The 12295-nt window shown below is 36.0% G+C and overlaps 1 protein-coding gene across 1 annotated transcript in view; it reads right to left on the bottom strand.

Annotated features, from left to right (window-relative positions):
• The window catches only part of REV3L (REV3 like, DNA directed polymerase zeta catalytic subunit), a 175534-nt gene that overhangs the window by 29291 nt on the left and 133948 nt on the right, over nt 1-12295 (bottom strand). Inside the window, exons 22-25 of the mRNA XM_021693690.1 lie at nt 5249-5390; nt 3347-3591; nt 2054-2162; nt 4-210 (exon numbers count right to left, since the gene is read on the bottom strand). Coding sequence (XP_021549365.1) covers nt 4-210; nt 2054-2162; nt 3347-3591; nt 5249-5390 — 703 coding nt within the window. The remainder of the gene's footprint in view (nt 1-3; nt 211-2053; nt 2163-3346; nt 3592-5248; nt 5391-12295) is intronic.

Here is a 12295-nt window from a genome sequence, read left to right as displayed (position 1 = left end):
TACCTCAATGCATGGCATTCTCCCAGAAAAATTCGCAGCTGTATAGCCAAACGTGACATTTGCTATAAGCTTAAGTCCTAGCTGACGTGCATCAAGCATTCGTGAAAGGGCTCTGTCCTGCTTGTAAGCCTTCATTGATTGCTTCACCATAAGTCTAGTCTTCAAAATTTCTTCAAGCATTCTTGGTAGGACACCCTTTCTTACTGAAGGCTATCATAAAGAAAAAAAGAATACTTAAAATCCCTTAGAAGTTATAGATTTAGATAATTAAGAAGGAAGCACAAAGTTTAACAATGGCCAACTGTCATGAATTGAAACATACTAATAACTGAGTGGCCACAGGGCCAGTGGCCATCAATACAAAATCATCACATTTTCTTTCCTTTGAAGAGGACTTTTCTCCTAAAAGGTTCCTGTAATGTTTATAAATCTAATGTAGCACTATTATGTGAGTTCAGAGACCTCCAGGGAGGAGGATGTCAACTAATGCATAAGAGACCATACAACAAGTTCAGAGGGAAATTTTTTTCAAAACTTTGATTCAAACCCCCACTCTTTCAGAAAGACACACGGGATTTGTATCACTCATAACAAACCTCAGTTTTTAAAGATCTCATCCTAATGACCCCACACAGTAATCTGCATGGAACTCCATTTATCTACCTTGGAAGAATGATGAGCTGGGTTGACTCTGCTGACATTCAAACCTGCAGTTCCAGGGACTCTAGGTATTTCAAATGTGATGCTTAGACCACTAAGCCATCCCCTCCGGCCTATATTTATTAGCAATCTGGAAGAGGGGATGAATAGTGAGGTGATAAAATTTGTTGATGCCAAAAAAAAATCATTTGTATTAATCAAGACTAGGGAGAATTTATGAGAAGTCCAGTAGGAATGAAAACCACAAAACAGTATTAACTTTGAAGATGATTCACAGACACGTGCAAGGTAATGCATGTTGGACTGAACAATTAAAACCTTAGGTATAGAATAATCACACTTCTGAATATTAAAAACCCTTAGTTTTATTAAGCTTTACATTTTGGGTCAAAATGTAGATGTAAATTTTAAAAATACTGTTAAAGGAAGATAATATAACAAGCCACTACATATGTGACAACGAAAACATATTCTAACCTCTAATTCATTCTGTGTACCTTATGAAGCAGTCATAATGTTTAGTTAAGATGTAATATATGTCATTATGTTAAAGAGGTAATATTTTCCAAAAAGGAATAGGTCATGAAGTCTCTGGTGAGAATTTTCCTCCTATCTAAATAGCTAATTTTAGGGTACTCTTTGAACACAGCAACCTCTTACTGGTAGAAAATTATGCTACTTTTGCTAAGTACACCAGAATGAATCTGAGGGCTCGTGGGGTCCATGCTACCATCAACTGCCCTACTGTACCATGATTATAGTCAGACTCACTGGTAAGGAAATAGAAAAAAAGAAAAAAAAGGAATGAAGTTGGCATAAGAGAGGCAATATAATCTTCTCCTAGATCACTCTCCTATTTGTCTTTATTCATTTATGAGGCTCCCTTTGGTCTCTTTTAATGGGAGATAAGGGGAGAGAAAAAAAGAGACCCTATTATTAGTTTGGATATCTTAAAATGCAATCAATAAATATATTAGAATATCATTTCTAAGACAGTCTTAATTTAAAATAATGTAGAACAATTAGAGTTTACACATTAAAGCAATTTAAATCTTGTAAGTTAACATCGTTGTGATTGTCAAATAGCTATTTAAGTCTCAGATTCTAATAGAGGTCAGAAGGCATATATGCACATTTATTTCTTTCAGTATTTCATTAAAAACTAAAATCTAACAGTTAAAAGACTTTAAACCCAAATTCATGCAAAACAAGGTAATTGGTTTTTAAAAAATAATTTCTTAGCAGATTCATATATCTTTACTTTTTAAGATAAGATATTCAAGCAAACTTTTTTTTTCTTTTCTTTGTTTTATATGCCAACATATAATCTAAATCATCAGCTCTCCAAAGGTTAAGCCACAGTCGATACCTTTCACTTACAAGAGAGTATTACCTTGACAAAAGCTATTCCATTGGGGGACACTGTGATATCATGCCTAATTTGGTAAAGTAAATCTGGAGGTACTCTTAGAGAGGTACAGCCAAATTTGAACTCATCATACCTATTAAGAAAGAAAACATTAAGCACATACTTTCGCAAATCATAGAATAGCGATACTAGACAATTTTAGGAATCTTTTTAACTCCAGTAGAAATTCATTTTCAAATATCTAAACATGAATTCATTTACTTAGTAATTTGTCTATTACCAAATAGCAGTTCTTCAGTATTCACAATTTATTAAAAGAAACATTTCTTAAATGGCATTATCCTAAAACTTACGGGTAAAATCTATACTGAAATACCAGATTTCAGCTCAACATATGACCATCTTACACTAAGTTCCTTAAAGAAAAATTTAAGCCTTAAATAGAAAGATTTTAAATAACTTTTCCAAATTTCTGTTCTTAATAAAGACAGGATTACCAATATAATTTCCATGAATACTTTTTATGAAGGAACGAGTATACTCTAGACTAACACTATAACTTGTTTTTTTTAAGATTTGATTTATTTGACAGAGACACAGTGAGAGAGGGAACACAAACAGGGGGAGTTGGAGAGGGAGAAGCAGGCTTCCCGCTGAGCAGGGAGCCCAGTGTGGGGCTCGATCCCAGGACCCTGGGATCATGACCTGAGCTGAAGGCAGGCGCTTAAAAACTGAGCCACCCAGGTATCCCTATAACTTGGTTTTAAATACACAAAAATCATTATAAAGGAAGACTCTGTATTTCTTATGAGAAGAATATATACTCCTTTGAACATTAAAAATGTTATTCAGTTTATAAAATTTGGTTGACATGAATAAATACAACCCAACATTTACCAATTTAACTTAAAAATATCATTGACCATTTCTAAGAGGTCAAGAGGAGGTGACAGCTGGAGATAGGAGATCATAATCCTCAAACTATACCACTGAAAAGTGATTTATATCAACAAATTAAATGTAACTCTCATTTAAAGAGGCCACAGATGTACATGGAGAATGAAACAAGTAAGTTGCAAGACTGATCTATTCATGATCTTCATGAGTCATCCATTCATGATGATGAATTAGTCATACAGTTATCCACATCCACATCAATTAGTAAGTTAACTACAAAGAATGAATTAGCTGTGCTACAGCCTATTCATCTTGCTCAAAAGGACAGTATCAAGTGCAAAGAGACACTTAAAGCCTAATTTTAGTAAGAAGTACAAAGCACAACAACATAATTATAAATATGAGAAAAAGACCCCTTACTTTCCCAAGTTCTCCACATGGCCAAGGCAGGTGGAAAAACAGTAGTTGTATGCAATCACAATCGAAGGATATAGTGACTGGAAATCCAAAACGAGAACAGAGTTGCTGTAGAAGCGAGATTCAGGCTCCATAATTAGGGGAACACACTGTGGGGCTCTCATTTGGGATCTTTGCTGTACACTAGGTGTCACAGGAATATAGTTCATTGGTTTAGCAATACGCAACATCATTGATTCCACACGGTACTGCAGGCAGAGAGGTGAAGTAGGAAGAAAAGAAGAAACAGTTTAAATAGAAATATATTGGTCTTTGAATATATGATAATCATCTAGGGGATGTTCTACTCTTCTGAATAAGGCTGCATTCTTATAGGTTTTTTGAGTTGGCTCCACACCCAGCGTGGAGCCCAACACGAGGCTTCAACTTATGACCCTGAGATCAAGACCTGAGCTGAGATCAAGAGTCGGACGCTTAACCGACTGAGCCACCCAGGTGCCCCAAGGATGCATTTTTACAATACAGTTATATACTATGGGTTATTTAGTAAGCTTTCAGGTGCCTGTAGGAAACATTCATAAATTCTTTTCCTATATTCCTATAACTTTTATAAAAACTGTAAAATATATCAAATAACATACAATAAGTCAAATTTTGGAAAGAGACAAAATTAGATTCTTTTTATGTTTAAAAACATCTATTTCATAATAAACAGATGTAGGAAAGACTATACAGTTTAACAATTTCATTTGAAAAGTTGGCCAATGATCTTTGAGAAATTTATTTGAGAAAATTAGAGAATGAAAGTCAGGAGACCTGAGATGGATAAATGTTATTCCAATTTTCCAAGAAGGAAACACAGGATTCCAGAATTGAAAGGTAGTCAGCTTAATACCAGTCCCTCACAAAATTGAATCAAGCAATTACTGATTGTTTGTAATAACCACTATTAAGCAGATGGTTTGGAGTATTAGAAAAGGAAAGCACTCACAAGAACCAGCATGGGTTCACAGAAATGTTCTCATGTTGTTTTAAGGTATCTTTGCCTCTTATTATAAAGCCAGCTCAAATAATTTTTAAAATTTGTGGGGGGTATAAATAGTTTATAAACAATATAATAAACATGCCAAAGTAATTAGAACTCTTTTTGCTGTATTTACTGAATTAGTAGATTGGGGGAATGTTATAGACTTACACTAATTAAAATAATTAAAATAAAAGATTTTATGAGGTTAAGGAACCTGAGTGAATTAATGTAGTATCCCTGATGCCTAGCACAGTGTTTATTTAACACATTAAAGGTATTCAAATAAGTGTTTGTTGAAATGAAGGCATGAACTCTTTTTGGGTGATGCATTTGACAAAATCTCTCATATCCATGGGAAATTAATTAAAAAGTTATGAATTAAATTACTTCTAGGGTCCTATTTTTCTTTAATTTCTTAAAAAAGTGATATAGCTACTTATATTGATCCTAAATCCTCTTCCTTTTTATATTAAACTTTTATTTGGGAATTAGAACATGCTAAAATTAGGAATGTAAAACAAAAGAGAGGCAGACTTTCTTTGCTGCTTCTTCCCTAGTTTTAAGGGGCCTTTGAAGGCCTCCCTAATCACACTGACAATATTCAGGAACAAAATGTCATCCCAGGGACATAGTCATTTAGTTTTTTAATAGCATGAAAAACTTAGCAGTGGCCAGAAAGTTGGTATGGAGAGAAAATAAAAAGTGGAGGTGTTAGGTGAAATTAAAGCTTTTCCAGAAAATAAAATGACAAGATTTGATTAACTACCTATATATCAGTACCACATAGAGTTCAAAATATCAAATCACCTCAAACATCTCAAAAGTAAGTATGTCACTGACATAGAACTTTCAAGTGTGTAAGAAAATTGATTTCCTACCTGTGAACCCCTTGTCAGTACATGTAAAAACTGAATGCCAAAGAGTCTAGCCATTTCACTGGTTTTCCCAATCAGGTCCAGCTGTTCTAACATTTGGAGATTTCCACGGACACGGCTAATGTAGTGATCAACCATTTTCCACCTGTTAAAAAGAGAATCCATGTTATGAACATTAGGGAAAAATGTGGACGCTTAAAACTAGTACTCTTAATTCTGCTAAAACCTACACATTAAAAATGAGGATTTAAGGAGGGAGTCATGATGTGAGCCATTAGCAAAATATGTAAAGGAGTTAAACATTAGAAAATTCCATATATTTCAAGGGCATAAAACCTAGTGAAAATATGCAAAGTTTAAAATAGTACGTGTAAGAATAATTATTCTCAGTATTTTGCTTGTTGTTACTCTATTTTTATTATAAAAAATTAACACTCTCTTAGATGCTACTGCTGATGCAATAATTATACAATTATAATTCACCATATCTATAGGTTTTTAAAGAACATGGAGGCTTTGGGTTATCACTGTAAATACCACTCTAAAAGCACGCCTCCTATGTGTTCATGGGAAGAAACACAATAATTTGGTGATGATTAGGAAAATAACTTTAATGAGATTATACCTGGGGTAATATATGTCAAATCAGTATTTTCTGTGAAAATACAAATATTCTGTTCTTTGATTTAAATCTTTACATAAATTAATCTCTTTACCCTGCTTTTAAGAAAATAATCAAACAACAAAAAAACCCTCCACCAAAGCCGTGAACAAAAGTTTTGATTGAATATTAAAACATAAAAATAAAGTATATTAAAAATAAAATTTATTCATTTAACAAATATTAAGGCTCAAATATATTGCAACCCTTAATTATATGGCTTTTAGAACAATACAGTCACATAACTGTTCAATAAAAAAAAGTTTTAAAAGTCACAATACATGACTAATACAGAAAAACTGGAAAATGAACATGAAAAGAAGGAAAAAATCACCCTATAATAAAAAAGACTGATAATAACAAGTGTTAGTGAGGGTATGGAGAAATTATAACCCTTATACACTGCTGGTGGGAATGTAAAATAGTGCAGTTGCATTGGCAAACAGTCTGGCAATTCCTCAAATTGTTAAACATAGCTACCATATAATTCACTGATTCCACTCCTCAGTATATATCCAAGAATGAAAACATCCATCTACACAAAATCCCATACACGAATGTTCTTAACAGCACTACTCAAAAAAGCCAAAAGGGGAAATAACCCAAGTGTCCATCAACTGATGAATGAATAAACAAAATGTGGTACATATCCACATGATGGAATATTATTTGGCAATAAAAGGAAATGAAGTACTGACACATGCTACAATATGAATTAATCTGGACAACTATACTAAAAGAAGTCAGTTACAAAAGGCAACATATTATATGAATCTATTTATAGGAAATATCCAGAACAGGCAAATCTATACAGACAGAAAGCAGATTAATAGGGGTAGGGAGTAGAGAAGGGAAGACTGGAGGGTGATGGCTAGGAGATGCAGGGTTCCTTTTTGGGGTAATGCAAATACTAAGATTTACTGTGGTAATGGTTCCACAACTGAATACATGAAAATCATTGAACTGTATACTTTATTTTTTTAAAGATTTTATTTGTTTATTTGACAGAGAGAGAGAGAGAGATAGCAAGAGCAGGAACACAAGCAGGAGGAGTGGGAGAGGGAGCAGCAGGCTTCCCGCCGAGCAGGGAGCCTGATGCGGGGCTTGATCCCAGGACCCTAGGATCACGACCTGAGCCGAAGGCAGACGCTTAACGACTGAGCCACCCAGGCGCCCCTGAATTGTATACTTTAAATGGGTGAATTATATGGTATGTGAATTGTATCTGAACAAAACTATTAAAAAGAATTAAACAAAAAGCTGTCCTAAAAACTTTATATTCAATTTTTAAATAAAATAAACAGAAATACTGTTCTATAACTTGCATTTCTAACTTAATATATTTTGACTATTTCCCCATAATTATATATTTTTATAGCTACTGAATATTCTATTCTATGATTATAACAATTTTTTTTTATTTTTTATTTATTTGAGAGAGAGAGAATGAGAGACAGAGAGCACGAGAGGGAAGAGGGCAGAGGGAGAAGCAGACCCCCTGCTCAGCAGGGAGCCCGATGCGGGACTCGATCCCGGGACTCCAGGATCATGACCTGAGCTGAAGGCAGTCGCTTAACCAACTGAGCCACCCACGCACCCCAAAAGTGGACTTTTTAAATTAAAAAAGTAATCTTTTAAAATAAGATCACCTTCATGGGGCACCTGGGTGGCTCAGTTGGTTAAGTGACCTACTCTTGGTTTTAGCTCAGGTTGTGCTCTCAGGGTTATGAGATCAAGCCTCGTGTTGGGCTCCATGCTTAGCTCAGAGTCTGCTTGGGACTCTCTCTCTGCTTCTACTCCTCCTTCCTGCTTGCTCTCTCTAAAATAAATAAACAAATCTTTAAAAAATAAATAAGATCACCTTCATTCCTACTTTCTAGTCCTATTTGGGTCACCACATGGTATAAAAAGAGAATGGAATTAAATTGTGGTCTTTAAAAAAATAATGTGACAAAGTAGAATTTTGTTAGGTAATTTTGTTGTTGTTAAAGAATTATGTCATTCTCCTAACACTTTGTGAAATTCAAGTATAATAAACAAATACAAGTTTTTATTTCTTTGTTAAAATATTTTATTTACTTTAGAGCGAGAGAGTGAAAGAGGGAGAGATCACAAGCAGGGGTAGGGGCAGAGGGAGAAGCAGACTCCCTACTGAGCAAGGAGCCTGATGTGGGACTCGATCCCAGGACCCTGGGATCATGACCTGAGCCCAAGGCAGATGCTTAACTGACTAAGCCACCCAGGAGCCCAAATGCAAGTTTTTATTTGGGGAAGAGGGAGGGAAATATAAAGTATAAGCTACTCATGATAGGCCTGGGTAGGTGCTGAATGAACTTAGAGCATCTTGAGGGCACAGGGTATTTTCTGGGGTAGGGCTTCTAAAAAGAAAGTGACAAAAAGAGTTAAGAATTCTAAGTAAAAATTCACTTATTCTGAACTTTTTTCTTTGGATTGGCTCTACATCCAGGAAATGAAGAAAAAAATTTTGAATATTGTCTTCTTGAGCTACATAACCTTCTGCTACCAACACACAGCTCCTAGCTCAGAAACTGGAACAGTATTCAAAACTATTGCTTGGAAAGCAGATGAAATCAGAATGCTACTATGAGTTCCCTAGATCATTACTAGTAGGGATTAGGAAGGTTTTATAAGCTGATTGAGGAATCTAAACATGGAACATAACATTTCATGGGACAATACATTCTAACAACACAACTCTGAGAACTTAACTCATTTATATAAATCAAGGGCTTTCAGAAGACCAAATGTGAATTTACAAAAACAAAATGATAATAATCAGGGCTCCCTCATGCTTTACATACAGATTTAATACAAGAAATTCTTGACTAGCAAGTTCCTTTAATTTCTGAGGCAATTTACAAAAAATGTGTCTGTTTACTTAAAACACTGTAGAAAGCAAATGCAATTATTTTTTTTTAGCAAATGCAAATTAAAAAGTATGACTTACTTTGTTGGTAAGATTTCACTTAAATTTAAAAATATAATTGTGTGATCTTCCAAAGTATCTCCAAAGAAAGAGTGTATGGTCTCCATGTAAAACAAGCCATCTAACATGAACGGTCTAATGTCTAGTTCAAGTCCTTTATGTAGTATGTTAGGTCTAGCTCTCTATTTCACTTGGCAAAAGCAATTACTTATCCTAGATAATGCCTAATTAGAGGTAGCAAAATATGCATTTACTGCATTTTAGGGCTCACGAGTAAACCACCAAATATAGTTTTCAATGTTAAGTTTAATATTAATATTAAAAGTTTCATTTTGGGGTACCTGGGTGGCTTAGTCAGTTGAGCATCTGACTCTTGGTTTCGGCTCAGGTCATGATCTAGGGGTCGTGAGATCGACCTCTGCATCGGGCTCCATGCTCAATGGGAAGTCAGCTTGAGATTCTCTCTCCCCCTCTGCTCCTTCCCCCGCTCGTGCCCCCCCCAACACACACTCTCTCACTCAAATAAATAAATAAATCTTTAAAAAAATAAATAAAAGTTTCATTTTATTTGATAGATAACTTCTCCTAAACTTCCATTTCTATAAGGCTTTGATCATAAGCTTAGTGCTTTCTGTGACTTCACACTTTACTTCCTTGAGATTCCTCAAAAGAGACTAGAGATGACATGCTCAGAAAGCAGTTTCCCCAAATGTTTCAAGTTGTTTTTAAGGCTATATTTCCATCCTCACCATCATGTGGCCTTACAATTCAATAAGCAGAGCTTCATTCATTTCAAACACTGGGCATATTAATTTCAGGACTTTTTTCTTTATATAGCTATTTTCTAAGCTTGCTACTATCATTTTATCTTCAACTTAAAGAAAAGTATGGGTGCCTGGGTGGCTCAGTTGGTTAAACGACTGCCTTCGGCTCAGGTCATGATCCTGGAGTCCCGGGATCGAGTCCCGCATGGGGCTCCCTGCTCGGCGGGGAGTCTGCTTCTCCCTCTGACCCTCCCCCTTCTCATGTGCTCTCTCTCATTCTCTCTCTCTCAAATAAATAAATAAAATCTTTAAAAAAAAAAAAAAAAGAAAAGTAGAGGTGGGAACTTTCACTTCTGACTATGATGGAATAAATGACACTGGACTAGCTTTCCTGCTTTGATAAAACAGTTGAGGTAGTTGTTCCTGGGCAAAGAACAATAGGCAATGTAAGACTGTGCTAGTGAACCCCAGCCCATGTGAAGACAATTTCCTAATTACACTGCAGGATGCTAGAATTTAAGTAGGCCGTCTTGCTAAGCTGAGGAAGCAAAGATCAGACTTCAGGCAGTTCACAGCTAGAACCTGAGGGACAGATTATCTGTGCAAGCAGCAGAGGTTAGCAGTCAGAAACACAGGCGGGGGTTTCCTGTGAGTAACGGGCCTAGGGCTGTGCTGAAAATGAGGAAGATGAAACCCTTTGAGGCTTACTAAGGAGCAGCTGCTGTGAGCGTGGGTTTGGAAAAGAACTATTCAGACAGTGCTGGGGTTGCTAGAGAGGAGAGACCTCATTATCCCTTTATTAACAAGTTGGGCAGCCAGCTGGGAGTCCAGAGAAACCATGCCTTAGGAGGCCTTTGACCTAGAGTAAAGCCTACTCTAGACAAACCTAAAACCAAGCACTAGCAATATGCAAATGGGACAGAGTTTGGAGATTGAATCCTGACAAGTTTGAGGGGCTTAGAGAACACTTTGGCTTTCGAGAGAATCACCTTAACAAAGCATAAAAACCAGGTTTACGTTAAGTTCAAGGTGATCAGCCAATAATTGAATTGCCAACTTGAGCAAAAATAAACACACTTCACAGGAAGATAAAAATCCAGAATCTGTACAAGAGAACATCAACAATATCCATTACATAATCATGCAAAGAAACAAACAAAAACTATGATCCAGTTGTTACATGAGACTGATGAATCACAGGCCTGTAACTCTGAAGCCAGTAATACACTATATGTTAATAAATTGAATTTAAATAAAAAAATGTTTAAAAAAATATGACCCAGTTAAGAAAAAAAAGCAGTTAAACAGAAACTAACACCGAGATAGCCAGATGTTGAATTTAGTAACTATTATAGATATGTTCAGGAATCTAAGGAAAACAATATTTAAAAGATTAAAAGAAAAATATAGTCTTAAGGAGTGAATAGACAGGGCAACAAAATATGGAAACTATAAAAAGAACCAAATGAGAATTTGGGAACTAAAAATACAGTAACTGAAATACAAAATGGCTGGCCTGTTTAACAGCAGACTGGTGATGACAGAAGGAAGTTAGTGAACCTAAAGATAGCTTGTTAGAGAAAAGTCTGAAGAAAAATGTACAGAGCCTCAAAGATCTATGGGACACTGTCAAATAGTTTAATACACATGTAATTTGGAGTCTTAGAAAAGAGTAAGCGGGGGCAGAAAAAAATATTTAAAGAAATAGCCAAAAATTTCCTAAATTTGATGAAAAACATCAATTTAAAGATCTAAGAAGCACAGCAAACACCAAGAAAGTTAAATTCTTAAAAATCCACATCTAGGAATATCATAGTGAAATTACTGAAAACTAAAGGCAAAGAGAAAAACCTTGAAAGCAACCAGGAAAAAAAAAAATCACAGAATTCTGTTTCAGATAAAGCAAGCTGCAAAAGGACACTGACATCAATCCAATCTAACAATAATAAACAGCTGGATAATCTACAAAATCATGTTTTCTTGAAGCCGTCAGAAAGTTGAGGTTACAAGAGAATCAGGTGAACTAAATTTTACAGGGTGACAAATCCATCTAAAGACAGGACACATAACTTACGTCATCTTTGGCAGAGCACTGGCAGCAGAAGCAGCTGCCATAAAAGCACTTAAGAGTGAACCAGTTAAAATGCTAATAAATTCTTAAAGGTCACGGATGGGCCAGCATGACAGTTTATAACCACTGGGAACCCTAGATACCAGAGGAGTGTTTTTCCATGGAACCCCCACCAAGACTGGGGGCAGGGCAGGGCACAAAGGAATGAAATCCTGCATCTTCCTCTGATTTTTCTCTCCTATGAAGCAAAGGCTTGAGCTGCTGTGGGACTGGCAGGAAACTCTAATCCTCAGGATTTAAGCAGAGATCCACCATCTCTGGGGAAAGAAAAGATGCAAAAGATGTCTGCTGCTGGGAAAGGGGTAGTTGCAAAAGCTGCACCTGAAGGAAGGGCAGGCAACCGCCCTGTTCCAACTGTGGGCCTTGTACTAAGTAACAAGCAACAGCTGTCTACCACTGGAAAAGAGGCAGGGAACCTTTCCATCATAGATTCCAGGCAAGGAAACAGCGCTGATGAGGAAGGAATTGAAGCAAAAAGCCATCTTCCCCTGGGGCAGTCAGGAAATCTGCTTGGGGCCAAGGCCTGGCAATAGTACCGAGCAGAGGT

This window comes from Neomonachus schauinslandi, chromosome 8 (genome assembly GCF_002201575.2).
Source record: "Neomonachus schauinslandi chromosome 8, ASM220157v2, whole genome shotgun sequence".
NCBI classification, from domain to species: domain Eukaryota; kingdom Metazoa; phylum Chordata; class Mammalia; order Carnivora; family Phocidae; genus Neomonachus; species Neomonachus schauinslandi.
Note: the sequence above shows the minus strand (reverse complement) of the source record. Positions and strands in the feature narration are given on the sequence as shown.